This window comes from Alternaria alternata (assembly GCF_001642055.1).
Source record: "Alternaria alternata strain SRC1lrK2f unplaced genomic scaffold CC77scaffold_26, whole genome shotgun sequence".
Classification (NCBI taxonomy): domain Eukaryota; kingdom Fungi; phylum Ascomycota; class Dothideomycetes; order Pleosporales; family Pleosporaceae; genus Alternaria; species Alternaria alternata.
The window spans coordinates 463221-486030 of NW_017306215.1; the positions used below are offsets into that span (position 1 = coordinate 463221).

At 51.6% G+C, this 22810-nt stretch overlaps 11 protein-coding genes across 11 annotated transcripts; 6 read left to right on the forward strand and 5 right to left on the reverse strand.

Annotated features, from left to right (window-relative positions):
- Positions 1-352: 352 nt before the first annotated feature.
- On the reverse strand, positions 353-2658 carry CC77DRAFT_973712 (hypothetical protein). Its single transcript, XM_018535885.1, has 2 exons — positions 2533-2658; positions 353-2475 (listed from the first exon to the last, which is right to left on the reverse strand). Exon 2 carries the CDS (start codon positions 2365-2367, stop codon positions 526-528), a length of 1842 nt encoding a protein of 613 aa, XP_018380821.1. The 5' UTR covers positions 2368-2475; positions 2533-2658; the 3' UTR covers positions 353-525.
- A 117-nt stretch (positions 2659-2775) lies between these two features.
- CC77DRAFT_1099334 (hypothetical protein) lies at positions 2776-3843 on the forward strand. Its single transcript, XM_018529999.1, has 2 exons — positions 2776-3140; positions 3190-3843. The coding sequence occupies exons 1-2, from the start codon at positions 3019-3021 to the stop codon at positions 3731-3733; spliced, it is 666 nt and encodes a 221-aa protein (XP_018380822.1). The 5' UTR covers positions 2776-3018; the 3' UTR covers positions 3734-3843.
- Positions 3844-4825: 982 nt separating this feature from the next.
- On the reverse strand, positions 4826-7725 carry CC77DRAFT_999767 (hypothetical protein). Its single transcript, XM_018536572.1, has 2 exons — positions 7391-7725; positions 4826-7301 (listed from the first exon to the last, which is right to left on the reverse strand). The coding sequence occupies exons 1-2, from the start codon at positions 7526-7528 to the stop codon at positions 5088-5090; spliced, it is 2352 nt and encodes a 783-aa protein (XP_018380823.1). The 5' UTR covers positions 7529-7725; the 3' UTR covers positions 4826-5087.
- A 330-nt stretch (positions 7726-8055) lies between these two features.
- CC77DRAFT_466591 (hypothetical protein) lies at positions 8056-8949 on the forward strand. The gene is made up of 2 exons (XM_018531809.1): positions 8056-8206; positions 8352-8949. Exons 1-2 carry the CDS (start codon positions 8186-8188, stop codon positions 8814-8816), a joined length of 486 nt encoding a protein of 161 aa, XP_018380824.1. The 5' UTR covers positions 8056-8185; the 3' UTR covers positions 8817-8949.
- A 2219-nt stretch (positions 8950-11168) lies between these two features.
- Positions 11169-12075, forward strand: CC77DRAFT_1099337 (S-adenosyl-L-methionine-dependent methyltransferase; the record flags this gene model as incomplete). The annotated part of the gene is made up of 2 exons (XM_018530000.1): positions 11169-11361; positions 11408-12075. The coding sequence occupies 2 exons, from the start codon at positions 11169-11171 to the stop codon at positions 12073-12075; spliced, it is 861 nt and encodes a 286-aa protein (XP_018380825.1).
- A 150-nt stretch (positions 12076-12225) lies between these two features.
- Positions 12226-14394, reverse strand: CC77DRAFT_1044227 (laccase-1 precursor). Its single transcript, XM_018527344.1, has 4 exons — positions 14023-14394; positions 13816-13961; positions 13547-13752; positions 12226-13492 (listed from the first exon to the last, which is right to left on the reverse strand). Exons 1-4 carry the CDS (start codon positions 14280-14282, stop codon positions 12419-12421), a joined length of 1686 nt encoding a protein of 561 aa, XP_018380826.1. The 5' UTR covers positions 14283-14394; the 3' UTR covers positions 12226-12418.
- A 741-nt stretch (positions 14395-15135) lies between these two features.
- On the forward strand, positions 15136-16011 carry CC77DRAFT_1025138 (hypothetical protein). The gene is made up of 2 exons (XM_018526008.1): positions 15136-15538; positions 15615-16011. Exons 1-2 carry the CDS (start codon positions 15331-15333, stop codon positions 15983-15985), a joined length of 579 nt encoding a protein of 192 aa, XP_018380827.1. The 5' UTR covers positions 15136-15330; the 3' UTR covers positions 15986-16011.
- Positions 16012-16398: 387 nt separating this feature from the next.
- Positions 16399-16968, reverse strand: CC77DRAFT_466613 (hypothetical protein). Its single transcript, XM_018531810.1, has one exon. It carries the CDS (start codon positions 16757-16759, stop codon positions 16451-16453), a length of 309 nt encoding a protein of 102 aa, XP_018380828.1. The 5' UTR covers positions 16760-16968; the 3' UTR covers positions 16399-16450.
- Positions 16969-17617: 649 nt separating this feature from the next.
- On the forward strand, positions 17618-19283 carry CC77DRAFT_1013341 (general substrate transporter; the record flags this gene model as incomplete). The annotated part of the gene is made up of 4 exons (XM_018523830.1): positions 17618-17694; positions 17781-18537; positions 18595-18969; positions 19050-19283. The coding sequence occupies 4 exons, from the start codon at positions 17618-17620 to the stop codon at positions 19281-19283; spliced, it is 1443 nt and encodes a 480-aa protein (XP_018380829.1).
- Positions 19284-19521: 238 nt separating this feature from the next.
- CC77DRAFT_946978 (hypothetical protein) lies at positions 19522-20639 on the reverse strand (the record flags this gene model as incomplete). Its single annotated transcript, XM_018535115.1, has 2 exons — positions 19522-20481; positions 20538-20639. 2 exons carry the CDS (start codon positions 20637-20639, stop codon positions 19522-19524), a joined length of 1062 nt encoding a protein of 353 aa, XP_018380830.1.
- A 908-nt stretch (positions 20640-21547) lies between these two features.
- Positions 21548-22164, forward strand: CC77DRAFT_1013343 (hypothetical protein; the record flags this gene model as incomplete). The annotated part of the gene is made up of 2 exons (XM_018523831.1): positions 21548-21601; positions 21652-22164. The coding sequence occupies 2 exons, from the start codon at positions 21548-21550 to the stop codon at positions 22162-22164; spliced, it is 567 nt and encodes a 188-aa protein (XP_018380831.1).
- Positions 22165-22810: the final 646 nt, after the last annotated feature.

A 22810-nucleotide genomic window follows, 5' to 3' on the forward strand; every position in this document is an offset into this window, starting at 1 on the left:
AGCAAAGTGAGCTGCAGACCTAAAATACCTGGAGGGGATGCTGTACACTTCGCAGAATACTGGTCCGTGAGCTCGGAGAGCTAATTTCGCGGGCGCAACCGGATCGGACACCATGATGCTACATCATGTAGTCATCGAGTGTTACGTGACATCGCTTGGTAAAATGAAGTATTGCTCCACAATTAACCCGACAGTTCTGGTCAAGTCAGTTGGGTATGGCTCAGGTCCTGAGAATGGTTGTCCGCTCATGGTGGCATAGTGTTGATCACGGTTATGTGCGATTACTCTGACTCGGTTTCATTCGCAACATGAGTGTCAGCTTCATGAATCGTTTTTGAATTTCGTTTGATAAATTGTCGGTGTGACCTTTGAAGGCGAGTGCGTAGGTTGCATGTAATCGAGGAGAAAACACCTAGACTTGAAGCACGAACCCAGCTCAGTAGAAGCGAGTGAATTCACATCCACAAAGAAAGAAATGGGAATGAGTCGATATGACCATGTAACTCTGATGATGGATGTTGGTCATTACGACGAGCTCTGTACTCCGACTTGTAGCCACTCTGGTACCTTTGCTTCCCATCGCCCTGTGCAAGCACTCTCAATACATTCCGATAAGCTTCCAAAACAGAACTCTCGGCCCGTAAGACCGGGCCCGTAGTGCGCATACTTCCCTGAGTTTGTCATGATGCATCTTGCCTCCTTCTTGATCACTGGATCGCGGATGAAACACCAACACGTATCCGTTAGCACCTGGATACCAAACTCGTCCAGCTGCGCGATGTAGCCCGCTTGAGTCGCAAGACTGTACTGTGCCCTCGATGTCGTTACGATTACAGAAGTGGAAGGATGTTTAGTACGTCCGTGGACGAGTTGGGCAAGCGATTTGAGCTCGAGAAGCGAGAAGTGAGGGTTACCAAGGGACACAAGATCTACCGTTCGAGGAAGGACTTTGGAATCGGAATCTTGATTGAAAGCTGTCCACGTATCTTTCAAGTCCTGCCAAGTGATGCTGATCTTTGGCTGCAACGCGTCAGACTCTAGTAGGCCTGCATATTGCTCGGCTTCCGGTGTGACGCCGAGCATATGGAACATGGGTGCTCCAGCACTGGTAGCGAACGCAGCCGAGAAGGCTTTCAAAGCATCTCGAGATGGTGGGCGCTCCATGGATTCGAAGCCGGTGACGATAGGAATACGTGAGCCTGCTTTAGCGCCAATCTTGTAGCCGAGTAGTGGCCAAAAGGAGTCGTCAATTGGCGGTTCGCGAAATTGGTTGAATGAAGGTGCGGAGATAGAGATCTCCGGTACCCTGTTCTTAGCCGAGTGGATGCTAGCTAGAGGAGCGCGACCGGTCAGAGCGATGAGTGTTTCGAGCATATTTGGATATTTAGCTGTTCTTGAACCAAGAACGCTGTTCGAATAGCACACGACATTAGATTCTCCAAACGCAACTTGGTCGCCGAGCTTCGGTGCTGAATCAAGCTGATAAGGCGCACGTGTGAACGACATCTGAGCACCCATGTCGAGAAAAACCTTTGCCAGCTCATCACTCTCTATGCCGAAGCCTGTGTCAACTCCCAAGTCTCGCCAGCGTTGTCGGTCGACAGTAATAGCATTCACAGTAGTGGGCACCGTGAACTTGCCACCCAAGTCGCGAAGCCGTTTGCCGAAGAAGACGGATGCTGGCCCAAAGTGAGCGCCGTCTACATGTGCTTGACATACAGATATCAATGAAGGAGCTTTCATGATGGATGCTGTCCGAATGATGATCCTCATAGCTAGCTCGTGAGCCTTAGTGTACCCGCTTTTCTCATCGCAGTTACCTTCGAGCATGGCTTTGTCAAGTCCCGAAAGCTCAGGTGTGTGAGGTCGAACGTGTTCAGGGCTCAAGGCTTTATAGTGGTCTCCTGTGCTTGTCTCCAATTGTCGTGTCGAAATGCAGTGATCTTGAATGAAGATTATCCTTTTGTTCCAGCCCAGTATGGTTTTGAAGTCTTCAGGATCTACGATCAGCATAGGTATCTTCTTCCCGAACACTTCTTCCGCGACAAAAAGACCAACGGCAAGGATCTCGTTGGCACGCTCGAAAATCAATGCTCTCGGCCCATTGCCGTTCATGATTAGTTCTAGTATCGTTGCTGACCCTGAACATGATCCACGTCCACCTGGGATAGCCAGTATCTTGTCTTTCAGACATTGCCGCACCAAGGGGTGGGAACGATCAATCACCTCTCCGGTGACATGGTCAACACCGCCCCAGAAGCTGAGTTCAAGATTGGACGCTAGTAATTCGCCTGACACGCTGCCTTCAACGTGAGGTGTACCGTATACAATTTCCAGATGCATGTTTGACGAAGGCTCATCATGCATGTTAACGAATGGGTGATATAAGGTATGGATATTCAGGCCTTCTCGAAGATTGCAAGACGTTTGGAATAAGAATTCGTGAACAGCTTGTTCAGATTGTGGAAGCGTTGTCTGGTAACGATCAGTCTACAGGATGTCAATGGTTCGAGGAAGAGGGGCAATCATGACCTCATTCGTGCACGTCAAATCGAACCTCGGCCTGGGGCGCTTGTAAGACAGTAGGTCAATGGGATAATGATAGAAGCATGCAATGAATGGCAAAGATGGCTCAGTCGTCGTGGAGATCTGGAATTGTGTAGACTGAAGTGTAAATGATGATCGCAAGGAAGAGTCGGTTCGGAGTTCGGACTGGTCCAATAACCGAGGACGGAACTCAGGACCGCCTAAAGCGTCCATAAGAGCAGCTTCCACCTTACAACTATCATATTATCGCTTCGTCAATTCCGCACCCTCGGCAGTGCGATGAAGCTGCCGCGGGTCGCCTTCCGAAGCAGCATATAAAATGGCCAAAATTGACACCAACATAACGCAGAACTTCCATCACTCATTTCAAGCCAAGCTCTGGAATCCAGTCGTGAGCGCTCACAAAGCATACTTAAACTCTTCCAGTCATTCTGTCGAATATATCGCAGCACTCTGGTAGCGTGCTTCGATATGGACCTGATCATTGACACTCCACGCCTCAAGCTCACGCTCCTCACCACCGCACCCCGCTCTTCTCAAGAATTCGGCTGGGTTCATGAACTCCGAAGCGACATACAGAGTTCATGGTGGAGGTAAACCCCCTCTCCTATCCCATCATCCTCAACTGACAGTGCATCCAAGTCTCTACGGTGCCTCTAAGACTCCCGAAGATACCGAAAAAGCATTGCAAGATATCTTGCCGGTATCACATCTAGAGGGCGAGGAGAAAGTGCATCGCTTCCCTTACGCTGTCCACGAAATTGCCGGAAATGATGAGAGCAAGGAGGAGCAATTCATCGGCCTGATTACCCTCCGCACCCTGTCCACCTCTGAAACGAAGTTTCCCCCACGCGACAAGTATGGTTCGACTTCGACTTCGCTTTCACTGGAACTGGCTTACATGTTTCTTCCCCAGTCTTGGGGGCGCGGGTACGCTACTGAATCTATCGCCGCTGTCCTCGAAAATTGTGCGCGTGTACCGGCAGTTCACTGGACTCCGTATGAGAAAGTGGTTGTGAGGGCGATTGTGAATGACGAGAATGCGGCGAGTCAGAGAGTGATGGAGAAATGCGGTATGGAGAAGCCGGAGATTGTGGAGTTCGAGGGTGGGAGATTTTTTATTGCGGGGAAGTGGAGGACGAGGCATCGTTTATTTGTCTATGGCAGAAAGATTATGGTTGGGTGAGGATGAATCTTTGTTAGTAGTGTGCCATAAGAAGTATTCGAGACTCCGCTTGCATCTGGAAACATCGCAAGGCTTTGGACACCGGTGTGGGTTTTTATGCTCCATCAGGGCTTTTAAAATCATTATTTGCGAAAACACCATGTCCACCTCGCCCCGTTATCAACGAGCATGCGTATGAAAAATCGCCTTTCTGTTCGTCAAAGGTCCGCAATACTGATCGCGTTCAGCTACAGCCTTATCCGCTGCTTACGGTGGCGGACGCCCGAGAACAAATCCGGTCGTTGTAGACGTCAATGGCTGCACACAATCGCAGAAGCGTATGCGCGATAGCGTAGCACTCGTTCTTTACTTAACCAGTTAGAAGTCTCCACGTCGTCTTGCGTACTGCTATACGGAATCCAGCACTTCTTCTAAGAGTTGAGATAACCTAGCATTGTTTCTTGTTATAACTTAGGCCTCAACACTCCAACAACTAGATCACTACAGGATATTCCTACGTGTTTTGAACGTCACGCTTTTCTTTCGTTATGGCAAACCGCTGTAAGCATGAAAACTATACAGAAAGGCCAATCGAAAGGTGCTGCGGTGTGAGCACATACAAGTTCCTTCTGGGGGCCAAAGGTCCCTGCGGAAAAGTCTACACTTGGTTCACGAGGACTAGTTGCGAATGTGGTGTTTGGTGGGAAAGCACTATTAATGATGATTGCGGCGGTCACGGTCGTGGACCTCATGAGTACGGCGTGGCGAAAAGAAAGAATTGTTATGATGACAATCAACTTACACCAAATGAACCGGGTGGAGGGGGAGGTCGTCGTGAGTTTTGGAACTGTGATTTCGATATGAACAAGCTAATGAGTCATAGCGACTGCGCCTCGGGCTGCAGACCCTACCGGATGGCGAAGAGGCGACGTTTCGACGGCTTCTTGCACGGATGTTGGACGCCAAATTCCCAGACGACCAACGTCGGGCACGTAAGGCAGAAGCAACCAAGCAGGTGGGAACTTCTGTCAACTCTTTTGCGATCGTGAGGCTGTCTTTACTGAATGTGTACACAGCTGTTGATGACAAAATAGCAGTCTAGAGACGTGACTGATCGATGAGCAAACCACATCGCCATGGTAATAAATTGGGTATCAATCTTCAGCTCGTAACTCATCTATCCAAGTAAACCCATCGACCCAAGGAACTACTTAACCTCTTCGTTCCATCGTATCGCATCATGAAGCGTATCGACATCCAAATTCTTCGTGAAAAATGTAAAGACAACCCCCAAAAACGCCGGTGATGCAATCTATCGTAATCCCAAACCAAAGGAAGATAGATAGTAAGAAAATGCTTCGCATATAGCAAGCGTTTACGAAGCCTCAGCCAACGCCTCCCCCAACGCATCAGCATCATAATCCTGCACAACAACCTTGGTAGGCGCATCCGGCACCTCATCGAAGAAGCCCCAAATAGGACCATTCTGGTTGACGCCACTCGGCCTCAACTTTGGCTTCTTCTTCCTATCCCCATCCTTGGTCGTACCCTCACTAGACTGTGAATCCTGCGTAGCCTGTGAGTCTTGCGTGGATTGCGTTTCCTGACTAAGAATCGAAGGCGCACGATTGTCTGTAGTACTGGTGGCTGTAGCAGGGGGAGAGACGACGGGAGCAGGACTAGCACCCCACTTGCCAAACACCCAACCCCCGACTTTCTTTGTAAGGCCTTGTCCGCTGCCACTGGCAACCTGCGGCCCATCGCTCTTCCTCGGCCCGCGCTTCTGGCTCGCAATGTTCGCGTACAACCTATCCCGCTGCGCCATGCTGCTCTGACTCGTCTTATTGCTCAGAGTGCCGTGCGCGGTGGCAGTCCAGGGTGTGAGTTCGGGCCCCACGGAGCCGGCGTTGCCTGGGGTGGCGAAGCGTGCGGCGTTAGAGTAGAGAAGTTGTGAGGGTCGAGACTGCAGAGTGTGGATGTCCATGCCAGAGACAGAGATGAGGGATTCGTGGGAAGCGTGGCGACGCATTGCAGGGCGCATGGCTGTCATGGGGGAGACAAGGTCGTCGGGCTCAAAGTCGCCCGTGGATGTCATGAGTGAAGGCTCTGCTGTTAGAAGCGAGGACTCTTCACTCTCCCGCTCCTCTGGAATAGCGGCCTGGGGCTCCGTCTGCTGGAGGTATGGCGATAACGTGAAGCTAGCATCCGAGAAGGAGTTTGCGGGGCTGACAGCCGATATCACAGCCGTTGCAGGACTACTCTTAGTTGTCAGGGCTATCGGTGTGCTGGAGCTGCGCATTGTGGAAAGACTGGGTGGCATGAGGCCGCGGGATTTGCGGCGGAGATGTTTGCTCCCACTCTTGGCCACCTCGAGTGTGCCAGATGATCGTCGCATCATCGGAGGCATAGCGTCGGGATCAGAGCTGTAGTCGTTGGACTTGACGGGACCGAACATGGGGGACTGGAAGTCGATTGAATCAGGGGGACTGGTGGGGCGGGATGAGTCGTAGGCCTCGCTGAAGACGCGGTCGTACATTGACCCGCGGTGGGAGTCTGATACGGGCGAGCCCGCGAAGGAGCCTGGTGTGAGAGTCGACGCTTGAGACCATCTGTGCGAGTTTGGTACAGTGACAGCGGTGTGCTCCAGTATCGTCGCCGTAGATGAGCGGTCGAGCGTCGGAGGCGGGTCGAAGTGCGTCGGGGTGAGCGAGAAGCGCTTCTTCTTTGGCCGTCGCTGCGCCGGGGGTTTGGGAACGTTGCGAGAAACCTTGGGGCCGTGGTAATGGTGATGTATGTGTAGTTCCTGTTGTAGTGACGCTTCTTGTTCCATCTCCAGTTCTTTCTGCAGCGAAGGGCTCGTGACGTCTTCAGATGAATTCGATACCGGCTGGTGGACTTTGAGTTGGTCTCGCAAGCGCTCTACCTCTTCGTTCGAGTTGCCCAGTAGCTCGCGCAGTTCCAGTATTCCGTGTTGCAAATTCGCGTTATCAAGTAGAATGTCCTTGACAAAGTGGGAGACGACGTTGGGCCCGCCCTTGTCAGTCCCTGCTTTAGCCTTGAGCCTGCCGGCAGCGGAGTGGAGGTTCTCTTCGACAGCCATCCTGCGCTCCATGCGTGCCACGACTTCCATGTGGCGCTGGCGTTCGGCGCGGGATTCCTTCTCGATGCGGTCGATCTGGTCCTGGAGGTCACCTATAGTCCGCTCTGCTACTTTCCATCGTTGTATAGCTGTTCGCTCGTCGACAAGTTTGGCATCCAGGCTGCTCTGCAACTGCGACTGTTCCCTTTCGAGGTCAATCAGCTGGCGCTCGAGTAGTTGGGTGCGCGCTGCGAGGGAACTTAGACGATCGATCTCGTCTTCGGTGGATCGTAGCGTGTCTTCCAGCGCGCGTATGTGGGCATCGGACTCGGCAACAGCGCTGTTGAGCTGCTCGAGCTGATCCAAGAGGTCCCTGTTGGCCTTTATGGTTTGCGCATTCTTGGCCTCGAGCTCTATCTTGTCCTTCTCGAGCGTGTCGATGGTGTGGAGCATTTCCTTGCGTTCGCGCTCAGAGTCGGCGACGTAGGCTTCATGGCGGACGAGTAGGGCCTGCAGGGCAAAGGTTAGCGGCATGCGCGAGGTGAGAGCCGCGGCAGGGCAGCCGATCACTGGCAGCGCAGCGAGGAGGAACTTCATACCTGGCCCAGCTGTGCAGCCTTTGACACATCCCTCTCAAGCCCCTCTAAGAGTCTTCCGTTGTGAGCCAGGAACGCGCAGTCCTGGCTCCCACAGCAACACCGAGGCCCTGGCATGCCACCAAGGCCGGCCGTGTCCATGTGTACGACCCCTCGGTTCGCGTAAACAGTGCCTTGATAAGCGGCAGGTGCTATGCTGTTGGGAGTAAAAAATGCGTGCGAGTAACGTGGAGAGCGTCGCTCATGCTCTTTTGAATTATTCGGCGGGCAAGAGCTGCAGAGACATAGGGAGAGCGGTGGGAGCAAAAAAAGCAAATGGCGTAGGGGAAATGGAGGTGTGGTAGTTGACTGCCCGGGCGCGTCGAGCGATTTGTTGTTCCTGACTATTGCCCGCCGGCCCACATGCCACTCAACCAGGTGTCCCTGCCAGCAAAGCAGCCCCGCCAAGCCCCCTGCCACCGCTCTTTCCTCTCCGCTCTTCCCTGTTTCTACACATCTACTACCCCGATTCGATGATGCGCGCACAATCACGCAGTAACATATGTTCCCGCCTGTCCTTTACCATATCTTAGAGCCGTCATGTACTGATATCGTTCAGCTGGCCGGCGACGTCAACGGCGCTCGGACGCACCGTTTTGCTGACCCCTGCGCAAAATCTACTGCGGAGTAAGATTGCTGATGCGAACGCCAATATCTCGCAATCTTAAGCCCAAAACAAACATTCCTGGCTTGGCGCCTGCCTTTCCCACGACTTCGACAGAATCAGTCACCAAAGTGCGAAGACGATGAGTATATAGAATGTCTGTGGGTGAGCGCAAGGTAGGTTTGGATTCAGATCTCATACCAAGTCACAATCTTCTTTCAACGATTCTGCCACTTCATAGTTCCGGCATCACGTGCACTCTTCAGCCTCACTACCTACCCACGTATGACCCCTCACCGGATGGCTCTCAGACCTAGCAAGATGCGCATCACTCCGTTGAAACGGATGTTTCATCGTCTGCACGATGCAGCGCATGCTGTAGCCATGAACACGCGGCGCTTCCAGACGTCAGCGAACTCCAGCAAGAACCCCACGTCTTCCCCACCATTACCACGTCAACAAGCCGAGAACCCGTCGCTCCCGTCCTTCAGCCTCATCAAGCAACTCCAGACCGCAAAACCAGCAGTGCGCTATACTATTTATGCCGGCCTTGGTCTGATGGCTACCGTTGAGACAACTTTCTGGTTCCATGTTCTGCGAGCAAAGTTCTTCCCGCGTGCATCGAGAGAGGAACAAGATCAGGCTGACGCACTCCTGGATCGCTTGAGGGATGCGATGAGAGGCTATCATAGTGTGTGGATGGCGAATTACGGTAGGTACTACGCCGCGCATGTCTGGGGATTGGGGTATGGAGGACTCAATGGATTAGAAAGTGACGGGCATTGACCGCTTCTTGCGCGCGCCCTACTGGCTACGTGATGCATGGAGTGGCGCAATAGGGCATAATAGGGCAACAGCCAGTGTGCGCCCCGCGTCTGCCTTTCCCGAATCATAGAAAATGGTACATAGTGTGCCTTTCTTATCTGCTTCACGTAGACATCTTTCTCTCATCCTTTTATCTCTTCTGCCTAGGTCTCCTGATACCCGGGAACATCACGTGGTTACAATGAACAACATCAACGACGATAAGAAAGGTGACAACAACGTTGACTTGTCGGCCTTTCCTGGCTGCGCGAACGCACCTACAGTTGAGTTTATGGACTTCCAGCTTCCCGCCTTCGAGTACGATGGTTTTGGTTCGTTATCACTTTGCAGTGTAGGCATGGAACTCTGCTGAAGATGTATGTTGGCAGGTCATATCCTCCAGAGGCCTTGGATGGCTGCAAATGCTGTCGAACAGTCATTCGCAGAGGTTGGATATAGCTTGACGTCTCACAATGATGTCCACGATGACGAACAAACGTTCACGCCCATGAGAACAAATCGGTACAATTCGCATGCCGATGAATGTCAGGAGCGGTAAGTCTGAGTCGTCGCACCGCTTTGCAAACTGCGCCGTCTTCCGATGGGCCGCTAGATCTATACTTATGCCACGAAGCAATTTAATCAAGGTACCCAGTCCAGGTACGCACTGCTCGCTAGCTGCTAACGATAGACGCAGGTACAACTACGCTTGTCAATCAGTTGAGACATTGCTAAAAGTTTACAGGACACTGCCTTCACAACCCCTACCGATCACCTTACCTCGGCAACCCCTTGACAAAGTATCTGTGTTTACAGATCACGTCAAATCACAATCAGCGCTACCTTCTTCATAAGGTCGATTCCATGAGGGGGTGAGGTTCGTTCGTGTGATAGATGTCATGAGGTCGTGCTATTGCCGAGTGGGTCTCAGACTCATCTTGACTTCTCATCCGCGATTGAAATCTCCTCTTGGGTTGCACCGCGCATTCTTATTATCGTCGTCACACGAGATAATATAAGGATATCCTTATGATGTCAGTACTGTACCACTACCCAACCTTGGAATGTGCGAATTCGCGCAAGATTGAGCATTACCGTCCGAACCTTTGCGATCGCACATCAAAACGCTAGTTGGTCTGTGACCACTGGCCGGATGCGCGACGATTGAACTTCATGACATACCCAAGAATGCCTAGCTAACGTATGGGCTCCATAGACATCAACTTCCTCCCACTTCGAATGCACTAGTGGTCAATGCTATACATCCGCCACAAGCAGCACCTCGAATGCATAGCATTGTAAGTCATGAGGATTTCCTCAGTCCTATTGCGAACGACAATTCCGAGCACGTGGTCATCGGCGTCATCCTTAGTAACGGGGAGGTGCGCGGTAATCAATACCGATGCAACGCGCGCGCCTGTTCAGGCATGACATTCGGTCGCCTTGCGGATCTCAAACGACACCACTCCAGTAGACATGGCGGAGCCGGAGGAAAAGGACAGCGCACCTGGTGCCCAGTCGATGAATGTGAGTCGTCTCTCACAAAAACCCTGAAGTCCTCACATCCAAGCTCGCTAGCTTCGAAAGGATAACAAGAAACGAGTGACTAACGTTGTTATCGCATCAGGCAGTAGAAGCAAGCGCTGTAGGGGAAAGGCTTTCCCGAGGAAGGACAAGTTGATGGATCACCTAATGCGCATGCATGCAAATTGGACGACCTCTTAGAGGTTGAAGCTTTTCCCGACATGGTCATTGTCTTGTTCTCAAGTTTGTGGATATTTGGTAAACCGATTTGGGAGACTATGTATCAAAATCTCAGTCGTTTTCATCACTCGCAATATCTGCACCTCCGTCAGTTATTCCGGTCCTTTCTTAATGCTTACACTCGAGGGCAGTTCGTAAGTTCCCTCCGAGCAATCTACTCACGTTACTCAAAGGTGTGTAGCTACTTGTCACCAGCGGATTGCGACTATGCATAGAGTTCGATGTACGAAGCTAGTCAATGATCAGATGGGCGAAGGATTGTATCAAAATGTAGAAACGAAGATCAAGAGATCATCACAATTGTCACTCAGTAGCAAAATTTTCTGCTGACGATTCGGAGACATTCGACCCTTGCGGAGACATACGCGATTCACGACGGAGACTTTTAGCACTGTGCAACCCCGATTATAGACAAGATACAGTCAGACGGGGCGTAATGTTCAAGAGGAAATACATCTAGAATCAGCTTAAAGCTTTATCTTCGAGCGTCAACTCGGCCGCCAGTAATACATATTTACAACCGAAAGACTTCCGATTTCTCTTCTTCTTGAACCACTTCATACCGGCAGTATGCCTTCGTCTACTTCCATCTCTAAGACTGGACTTAACGATGATAACGTCATCTTTGCCGCTAACGAGGATGAGGTCCAGCGCCTCGACAAGCAGCACAAAGTGGTTTATTCTGCAATGCCCCAGCTCGTTCTCGCACCCATCGACCTTGGAGCAGGCGGATACCGGGTCTTGGACCAGGCTACCGGTAGTGGTAGCTACCTCCGAGCCAAAGAACTGTTCAAAGCTAACGAAGAAAGGTATCTGGCTTCGAGATGTGCGCCAGGCGGCCGGAGGTGCTTCGAACACATGGATAGGAACCGACATTGAAGATAGCTATTTCCCAAAAGAGACTCCAAACGACACCTCGTACCATCACCAGTCCATGACCGAGCCGTGGCCGCTACAATGGCAAGGAACATTCGATCTAGTGCACTCACGTATGGCACTTCCGGGCGTCGGTCTCAGCTCACTGGAGGATGCTGTCATGAACCTGGTCAAATTGGTGAAGCCTGGTGGCTGGATTCAGCTGGTCGAGATGCAGTGGCAGGACTGGGATGCCGGTCCAGTGCTCCAAGAATTTCAACAGGCCATGCGGCAGCTTGTGGGCATGGTCACTAATGGACAGGGCGTGGACATGAGAAAGAGCCTGACGGCATTGTTCGAGAAGGCGGGTCTAACGAAAATACAACACGCCATCATCGATGTGCCAGTAGGATTCAAGGCAAAGGATGATGTGCGTGAGCTTAGCTTACAAAGTATGTTTGCGACAGCTTCATTCGCCACGGCCACGCTCAAGACACTACAGCCAGTTGAGCTTGAGGCAGACATTGACTCATTGCCAGCTAGACTCGTGGGAGAGCTCCGTAAGACAGGCGGATCTTACAAGCTCTTTGCTCTCTGGGCCCAGAAGCCTGAATTTTGTTGAGATAGCAGGCGCACGTGTGTATCCTATGAGTGCTGATCATGTGTTCGTCGTTAATGTTGAAGTTAAATGTCGGAAATCTTCGATAAGTAGTAAATGTAACACAACGTTTATAAGGGCAAGTGAACAGAGAACAGCTCTAAAGAACGTGGTGTGATTGCAATTAGGGGTACAAAAGAGCGTATACACATGGAGCTAAGGATCACCACTACTGGAGATAGCTCAGACGATGGAAGGCAAGCGCGCTAGAAGGACAGGCTGCACTACATGAAAACCGTTGACAGCTATAACTTTGAAACCAGACACATTGGGCCATAGCGGTGGCAGCAGAAACATATTCCGCGAACTAAACACCGGAGTCATCCTGCTCAATACCGACCGTTTCGGTATGACTCGTCCAACTGTCACAGTTGCTGATCAATGTGTCATTGCTCGTGATGCCCGCAATTGCGTCGTACTGCTCGACGAACTGCATCGCAAAGCCCTCAGACGTATGCCATCCAATGTGACAATGCATCAGCCAAGCCCCGGGGTTGTTCGTCTCGAACGCCAATACCAAGTACCCGGATGCAGGAAGCATAGCGGTATCACGACGGGGCGGATTGTCAAGGTTGAGAGTTGTCTCGCCATCGGTATAAGTACCTGTGCCCTGCGCGATGACGTAGAAATCATGGCCGTGCAAGTGGATTGGATGAGGCACAGCGAGCGTCGTGGAGATGACGACGTAGACCCATTCATTGGCATTGGGCAACAAAAATACTGCGTTGGAGGTCTCAAAGGCCGTTTCGCCTTGCATGATCTTCATGAGGGTGGGATCTTCCCATTCAGAGACGAAGGTTGTGCTGTTCAACGTCCATTTGAAGAGATTGTCGCTGTTAAACCCAACGGCGACAGGCTCGTCAGCTGTGGCACCAGCTGTGGAACCAACGGTCTTGGAGACATATGGCACGATGTTGTCGGTCTCGTCGGAGCAGCTGTCCTCGTAGTCGTAGGCCGAAGTAGTGGGGGTACCGGGTGCGTCTCCATAATAAATGATGCCACGGATGTCATCTTCATTATCGTTTTCGGAGCAGGCTGACTGAGGGATGGCACGCATCCAGAAGTCAGTAGCATCGGTTTGGTCGGCTGTTACGACGATATCATAACGTTGGCCCATGCCGATACTGATGACTGTGGCTTCGTAGGGTTCGATAGCGACAAGATCAGAAGCGATCACGGTCATGGTGTGATTGTCAATCATGAACTTCCAGTGTGTATCCACGGCGGCATTTACAAGTCGGAATAGGTAGGATGTGCCAGAAGTGAAAGATTGATTGAATCGGTAGCCTCCGTCCTCGTACGTGTTCGTACCATTGATGAGTCCGTTGTCTAGTGTTGGAGGTCCAGAAGTCTCGGCGGTGATATAGAGCTCGTCAACAGTCTACATCGAGTTAGTGGAGTCTAACGACTGAGCTTCCTGTGGGCATGAACACACCTGATGATCCCAATCATTGAGCATTAGTACACCTAGATCTTCATCATAGTTGGCGGTAGCGGGTCCGTTGATGATGATGCCGCCGAAAACACCTTGCCATGCTTGAAGCGCGAAGTGGGAGTGATACCATGAGGAACCGTATTGCGTCGCTCGCCAAGTGTAGGTCATCGATTCACCCGGGGCTGTCGGACATTGCGTGATCGAGCCTAGTCGTGGGAGTAAGAAGTCAGCACTCTCTTACAGTCCGTTCGTGATCTAGGATTACTTACTGACACCGTCCTGGTCATTTGTGTTCAGCTGCCAGATACCATGGAAATGGATGCTCGTGCCGTTGTTTGAAGTTGTGAGCGAGTTTGTAACATGGACAACGACAGTATCGCCCCAGTCTGCAATGAGGGTTGGGCCAGGAATGGATCTGAAGGTGCAAGTGGAGTCAGTGTGTGTCGCAAATGTAGTTGATAGCGATGTTGTCTCACCCATTGACAGCCATGGCTGAGCGTGACACGCCGTCCGGTGCAACAGTAACATCCGTGAGCTCCAACCAGTATTCACGAGTAACCCCAGTATCGGGGACGTCGTCAGATGGGTCTACATCAATGGAATAGTCACACCATTCTGAACGTGTGGTAGCAGTGTTTCCGTCACAGGCTGCTCTGGGTCGTAGATCCGAAGTGAAGGGAAAGGCAGTAGCATAGCCAGCTAGAGCTGCGATGCTGAAGATACAGCGAAGAAGCATGATATGGACCGAAGCGCAGTCTGATTACGCTAACAAAAAGAAGGACGTATCCACAACGAGTGTTCCCAAATAATGCACGAGAAAGGAGTGTAGAGCAATGAAAGCGAGTGTGAGAGAAGCTGGATGATTTCTAGTACGGAACGAGTGATTGACCTATATACTTTGGAGATCAGTATACCTTTGAGATTTCTTCACCTCACCCTGCTATCATATCACCGTGCAGACAATAGTCGACGTTCGTCGTCGTGCCTCAAACTGCCCCTCTGCTATCCCCACCAGTGTTCAACGCCGCGCGGCATAATACTGAGGCAGCGAAGACCTCCACATCGCAGAGCCGCTAACTTACTTTAGTCGACTCAGCCTAAAGCAAACTTTGTACGGCCCACATGTAGTCGTAACTATTCTTGTTAAGTCGATTGAAAGTTTAGGAGAGATTCCACCGACGGTGATAACATGACACGCGCAATCCATGATGATCATGAAACAAATCCAGGTTGTTGACAGAGCCTCGTCACGGGGGAACAGCAGGGTAACAAACTGTGGCTGAGAGCCGCGAAAGCGCCGCGCCTGAAGGCACGGGTAGCGCCAAGACACCGCACGTCCCATCACGACTCAGGAACACAAGCCACATGATTGGTTGTGTCTAAACAAACACCCACAAGCAGATGTTACGAACTGGGTGAATTCCGATATAGCCAGCATTCGTGGCCTACAGACCTGGTAGCAGGGAGTCACGCGGCGGACGCGCCCGCCAATAGTGCGAATCTTCCTGCGTACGTGTGTTGGGCGCCGAGTGTCGTAGGCATCGGATGTCGTCCGAGATAGCGTTGCGACGTTACGTCGGCTTTCTGATTCCAACGATAGGGCGTAGAGGCCTCGCGGCATGCTTGCGTTGCCTGTCCATATCTTGGGAAGAGAACTTTTCCACGATTGGTGTCGACTTCCATAAAAGAGTACATGCTGCAGGAAAAACAGACTGTCACCCAACTTTCCCCACACTCCTTTATTGACTCCTCTTCTTGTCAGATCAAGATCCATTCTTTGCAAGATGCGTCTCGACATGCGAAACCTTCTGGCTGCCTCCCTTCCTCTTGTCGTCCTGGGTGCGCGCAAGCGCGACGTGTCCCCGTCCGCAACATTCCAATTGTACGCGTACGGCGATGGCTTTGGTGGATTGCCGCTCTTCTATGCGGATGGCCTCGCCTACATTGGTGATCCGAGCCTTGCTAACAGCTCGGATGCTGCTGTCGTGATCTGTAAGTTCTGAGGTTTCACGGGTCCTTCCGTGTCCGCTTCCCAGCGACATGTGCTTCAACTCACTGACATCGTCAGTCACTACGGACTCTGATCACCACTTCGTCGGCAATCCAAACGTCACTGCCGGCGATATTGCGCCCTCGTGGTCCAACGTTACGTTGTTCGTTCCCGAGCCCTCGTCCGGCGACAAGCGTGTTGGCTTCCTTCCGCCGAACGATGGTACCGGCAACGCTACCACGCATACTTCTGGCTTCGCCTTCTACGGGTCCACGGCCATGCTTTACGGCGACGATGGCAGCATCGCGACCTCTTTCAGCGGCATGCAGTCGCAGAAGAACGGCATCTACGAGCTCTTCTGGAACGACACTGAAGGAACAACACCGTTGACGCTGAGAAGACAAGCACCTAGCAACAAGCCTAGTAACATAACCTCGGAAGCTCGCTAGATCGGGAGTAGACTATCTTCGAATGTTAGCTGTGACTTATCACTCTACTTCATAAATCAATGATATCGTCCTTCATGCTTGTATTGAGTGAGCATAGAGGAGTGCGGATTGCTGGCGTTTGTTTACTTGTCTGGTGATCAGCGAGGCGAATGCGATACAACTCTTCCCAATGAAAAGGAATGCCACTCCGAGCATCCGAGCACAAGGCATCGCATATTGTGGTGCCGCGACGGGTCCAGTACTCGTACCAGTATGGCGATGTGATGAAGAGGTCCCCATCAAGTAGAGCTCCTGCGAGAAAGCCTGGCGGCCGTACTTTTCCCACATCCAATGCAACCAAGCTGCATAACGAGTGTGAATAGCGCTGATGTTGGCCGATACCTGAAATAGAATTTCAAAACGAAGAGGTTCGCGCGACACGACTACACGTGACGTGGCGAACGTAGCGTAAGCTGCATAGATTCGTCATCGAGAGACCAGCCACCAGATCCTTCCAACGCAGCGATTTTGCTGCTGGGCTTGGATTTCCGCGCATAGCATGGATGCTATCCATCCTGGAGTCTGCAGTCGCGAAGTAATGTTGTAGAAAGCAACATCAATAGTGGTGGGCATTGCGCAGTCTCGGGATGAGGAGAAGCTCGGTCGTGGTGTGGCGATGCAAATGCGTCGGAACCTCGGAGGCGCCCAACTGCAACGCGCTAACTGTGCTCCGAGCGCACCAGATCTCCGCCGAAGATGTTGCGACACCCACCAGGCCACATCTTCCTTGCGCATGAGATGACACGCGATGATCGATGCCAATGCGATGCACTCTCGCGCAGTCAAGCTATAAGCACTGTGTGGACACCGATGACGAACTCTATTCGGAAGGGCGACAATTTCGATGCCTCTACGACGGAAATTTCACCGCTCAATTCCCAATCTCGCGGCTTCACGTCTCGACTTCAAGACGCATGCGACGATTCATTCCGCTACATCAGTCAGCGAAGCATTCGTGTACTTCGCCATCGAGAAGACTTTATCAGTTGAGAATAGTATGATCCGGCACCCGATCGTGGAGTTCGACATTGTCGCACAAGCAGTTGGATACCCTATTTGATCGACATCCACGCAGCATGTTATGATAGTCTTTGTGGTGACCATTGAGCGACAAATCAGGACTGATTGCCGATTTACTCTCATCCTTACTTATCTCACCCACACGTTCGAATCCATGGAAGACATGATCGTGCCGATTGCGTAGATCTAGGGTATGCGTTGAACGCATACCCGCAAAGCAACACAGTCATCGCCATTGACCAGAGTCTGCAATCTCGTGCCTTTCTGATCCATGATGTAGCGCTGCTCATGCCGATCCGTAAGCTCATTGTTATCTGAGACCAACGTCGTCGTCGGCAAGAGTGGAATAAGCAGCCACCTACGTCACCCCTCCTTTGATACATATGCGAACCTCTCACTTATTGGCGCGAGCCTATGATCAAGATCATCGCGTATTGATCATCTGGAGTTGCGCTGTCTCCAAGTGCGGGGAATGGTGATGATACTTAACCGTTGAACCAACGGTTCCATTTGACTTGTAAACTCACCTCTCCTGCACTTGAACTCTTTCCCACGACTGAAGGATCATCAACCATGCAACTCAGCTCTCGGAAGATACCAGGCTATGCCCTTGCGTCCACATTTGTGGCGCTCGGTGGTATACTCAATGGGTATGTCGTAATCGCAATCAATTCCTTTCGTGTGCTATAACATGCTGAAAAATAATGCACGGCGAAAAATGCTAACTTGCGGACAGATTTGATACAGGCTCAGTAGGTGCAATTACTGAAATGCCCTCCTATACTGGAACTTTTGGTCATCTCTCGCCAACTATGCGCGGCTTCACTGTCTCGTTGATCATGCTTTGCGGCGCCATCCCAGCAACAATCGCCGGATATCTGGCAGACCGGTTTGGGCGCTTACGCATCATGATTGCGGGCGCAGTACTGTGCACCATCGGCTGCATACTCGAATGCGCTGCGTTCCATCTTTGGCTGTTTCTCGTCGGACGTGCCTTGATGGGAATCGGCCAAGGGTTTGCTCTCACCAACATTGGGGTGTACATCTGTGAGATCGCACCGAGTCGAAGTCGCGGTAAGTTCGTATCGCTGCCGCAGTTTGGAGCGGCGATTGGGGTGTGCGTTGGCTATTTCTCGTGCTACGGAAGCATTCACATCAAAGGCGATATGTCGTGGCGCTTGCCATACATCCTCCAAGCGGCGCTCGCAGTACTGTGGGCGACTGGGTCTTTCTTCTTACCAGAAAGCCCACGTTGGCTAATCTTGCATGGAAGAAGAAGCCAGGCGATGGAAGAGCTTAAGAAATTGGACTTTGGGACAGCTGAAGCGGAAAAAGATGTGTTACGGCCTGTCGAGACTGCAGCTGCTGAAGACGAGATTGGAGTACTGGCAGGCTTACGCTTGATATTCACGAAAGATTATCGATCGCAAACATGGCTCGCAGTGTTTATACTGTCTTTCATTCAGCTCAGCGGCATCGATGGGGTGCTCTACGTATGTGTTGTGCCATGCAGACAAGATGTCATTGCACTTGCTAACACGATCTCCCAGTACGCGCCAACGATTTTTGCGCAAGCAGGAATACCGTCACAAACAGCATCATTCCTTGCATCTGGCGTCAGCGCCATCCTTATGCTCGCCTTCAGTATCCCTGCCACACTTCTCGCAGACAAGTGGGGTCGGCGCACGTCTGCCATCTGCGGTGGAGTAATCCTCTCCGCGACCATGCTTCTGATCGGCTCTCTGTACGCTGCGGATGCTGTACACTCATATGGTGCGGCACGATGGGTCGTTATCGTTTCCGTTTTTGTGTTTGCTCTAGGATACGTCTCTACCTGGGCTATCGTTGGCAAGATATATGCGTCGGAAATCCAACCCACCAAGACCCGTGCGACCACTAATTCGATGGCGACGGGTGGTAGTTTTGTGAGTAAATTGTTTATGCTGCCTATCCACGAACACTTCACAATTCCCTTGCGCATTGCTTACTGATTTGTTCCGATCAGCTCGCGAACTGGCTCGTCGCTTTCGCGACCCCAATCTTCCTGGCCAGGTCGGCCTATGGTGCGTACTTCCTCTTCGGTGGGGTTGCCCTCTTGACACTACTGGTGCTTGCAATCTGCATGCGCGAGACCCGGGGTTTATCGCTTGAGGATATACAGATTTCCTTTGCGCGATCTTCAGCACGAGTGTCGCCCATCTCTCTGGCTTGGACCCGAAGACGCGGGTTTGAAGGATAAGAATCCGCGTTAGGTCATAGTCCGTGATATGGTAGTGTCGTATAGAAGTAAGGAGAACTCACCGCGATATCGCAGGGTGTAGGAAGACAGAACGAGCTACGCACTAGACCAATACCGTGTACCTAGTAAATTGCAATGGAGATCTATCGGTCTATGATTACGTGTTCTACGCCAGACTCATGTTTATGATTCATCATGTAAGAGGAATGGTGATGGGTACTCTACTGGACCGCATCGTCTATTTGCCGTCCGCATTCTTGTAGCAAGGGAACCAGCATTCGAAGCTCTGCGTATTTGGAGCACTTCCATCAACGACCTTGCAGAAGCGTAGTGGTTGCCGGTTCGGGTCCGTGTCGGGGTCGGTCCAGGGTCCACGGCCGTTGCCCTCCATGTCCGAATCCCAATCGAAGAAATTAACGTTGACGCCGTCTTGGCCTGGTGCGTATTCGAACTCTAGCTTGCTACCAAAGCTGCCGGTGCGCTTCACCTGCAGATCGTTGGGAAGGCCCTGCAAGTCGCACGTATCGCCATCATTAGCCAAATTACACCCAACTGGAGTCGTGTCCTTGTTTTCCCAGTCACTGAGCGTGACGTCCTTGATAGTCGCGTCACCATCGCGCGTGAAGGCAACGCTGCACTGGTAGAGTTCCGCGTAGACTGTGTTGGACAGCTTGTACTTGTTGTCATCGCCGGCACGGTTGTAGTAGCTAGTGATCTTGCCGGTAGGGATCTTCTTCTCAAAGAGCTCGAACTGCATGCCGTCGGAACCGCAGACACCCCCTGGATTAGGATTCGGCTGGCAGAACTTGAGTTTACTCTGATCAGCACCGGTGATGTCGAATTCCACGTCAAAGAAGTCGTCGCGGACCATGTTCTGGTTCTTTACAATAGCACCCAGCTTGCCACCGATGGATCCGTTCTCGCCGCTTGGCATGCAGCGTAGACTGTTTGGTGCCAATCGATTCGGGTCGCCGAATGGGAACTGCTGGGACAGTGCAGGAGGCCACTCATCACATTGGTATTCACCTAAACCTGCCGTCTTGTCGCTGAACTTCTGACTAAATGGGAATTCACCACAGGGGCTAAAGCCTCCAGCAGAGCAGCCGGATGCCTCTCGATTCTTTTGGTTCTCGCCATTATTGCCATTCGGCCCGATGTACACGACCCTGTTTGGATTTGGGATGTTGGCGTATGGGGCCTACCGCAGACACGAGTCAGTTCTAGGTGAAGGTCATTGAGCTGGCGAATACTAACCACGCAATTAATGTAGTAACAAGCATTGTTACAAGCACCTTCTCCACCAACACATGATATCTTCTGGGTACCGAAATCCTTTCCAGCGCGCTTCTCGAACATTCTGTCTGCCCTTCCGGGTGCCACAATAGCAGGCACATTGTTTCCCTGCTCCAAGCCCATTGAGGCCCGGAGCAGCAGAGTAGTAGCCAGGATATAACGCATAGTCGACCACGGAACAGACTTGTTTGATGAGAAAGGTATCGGAAACCTCTGAGAGGTAGTGAAAAGCGCAAAGTACGAATAAGATGCGAGAAAGATGGCAAGCAACTAAGGAAAGTGTGAAGTCGAAGAACTGTGCTGGTAGTGAAGAGATATGAGTACGACATTCCAACCTCTCTTATACCACCTCAAGAATGCCCTTACTTCAGCGTATACTACTATCATTATCATAGTACTTTGATCCTGGCGGCTGCATCTTGGGGGCTGCACACTACATTTCTCACATTACCTCATACTCTCATGATACTCATGCTCAGCATAGTACCTAGGCATCCATCGGCGTAGAGCTAGAGTTCAAGGCCCGCCATGTCAATAAGCTCCGGCGTGTCTTAGATACAAAGGTCGTCTGACCAACTCGTCAGCACGTCTACAGGCGTAAGTATTTTGGAACTCTGCGAGGCCGCCAACGATGCGCAGCGCGAATGAGTATACATAACGTGAGGAGAATCGCGATGAATACAAATCGATGTTAGCGATGTAAGTTCATTGGCTGTGTTGGACGTGTTAGGGATTCAAGGTCTCCGTCTTAGCTTACGGTGCAGCTGCATGTCGAAAATAAGGTGCGGCGCAGCTGCGCAGCGGCCCCACGTAAGTAAGCATTCGCTCCGCCTCAATGCATGCATGTGCGAACGCAAGTGACGTCAGTCAGTAGCAGGACCATTAAGGCCGCCGCTTCTCCGCGAAGTCAAATTGGCAGCATTTGCAGCTTTCTTACTTCCAAATCATATCGACCACTACATACAACAAACATGTCCGACCCTCCCTACGCGCTCTTTGTCCTCAACAAGAGCATTACGAACGAGGTCAGTAACGCTGGGTGCATCGAAACTCTGCCGGGTACTAAAAATTACAGGATCTCAACTCCGTCCTTGAGCGCGCCTGCCATGGTGACGGCGACTCGGGCTGGAACTTTTGGGTCGCGACCGACTCCTACGACGACTTGCCGGCATGTCCAGAAGTTCACAAGCCATCTCCAGATGCTGGCGGAACTGAGCCTCCTATTCCATCCTCCTTCGTCTCCCCCTGGCTCGGCAAGACACCCGAAGACTGCGCAAAGTGGCTGCAGGCGATGCCGCGCACTGAATCCACAGACGAGAAGAAGTATGTTGTGGACACGCCCGTGAACCCACAGTACTTTGTATTCCTGAATGAGTTCTCAAAGGACGAGGATTTGGTGTTTGTGGCGCGTATTGTGAAAGAGGAAAGGGAAGAGATGAGAGTTGAGTATTTCCCGCAGTCGACCGACCAAGTACAGATGATGATGTGGACGAATTGGCAGTTCGACGAGAGAGCAATCATGTACCAGCGGATGCAGCTCAGCAAGAAGAAGCCGGATCGAAGCCAGTATGATGGACCGAAGAATTAGAACTAGAGATCCTTTACTTTACGAGACTACGGGGCAAGCGTCCACCAACAACAAAAGAGAGATGTTGATTTTCCGAAAGATGCGACATTGAACCCTAGTGTCTCGACGACATCATCTCTGAGAAGAGCAACTTCTCGATAACATCTCCTCTGCGTGTCGTGGCCTCAATGTATCATGTACGCACGACTGGTCTACGTGCGATCTCCTCTGCAAGAATAAGATAAGGTGGATGGATTAGCGTAGCCTGACTGATGATATAGCGTTAGAACTTGAAGGGTGAGGTCGAACGTCACAAATATGCGGTTGCGGATGGAACGAGAACGAGGTCAGGCCCTACTGTGGGGCTGAGGTCGATAATGAATCGACCCCAATCGCTGTTGCATACATGTGATGCAGTCATCCTTGCATTCCAGTGCTGCGCACCTCCCCAACCTTGGAAGGCTACTCAGCCTTGCGCCTCATCCTGCGCCACCAGATCACGATGAAACCACACGCGCTTTTCAAACGCACAATACAAGAGATCATACGAGCGTTCGATATCGAATAGATGGTTGCGCGTTGCAATAGTGCTTTTGCGAGCGTTAATTACGTTTTCGTGCAATCGTTGTCAGCTAGCAGCGGCACGAGCAAGAGGCTTTATACAACA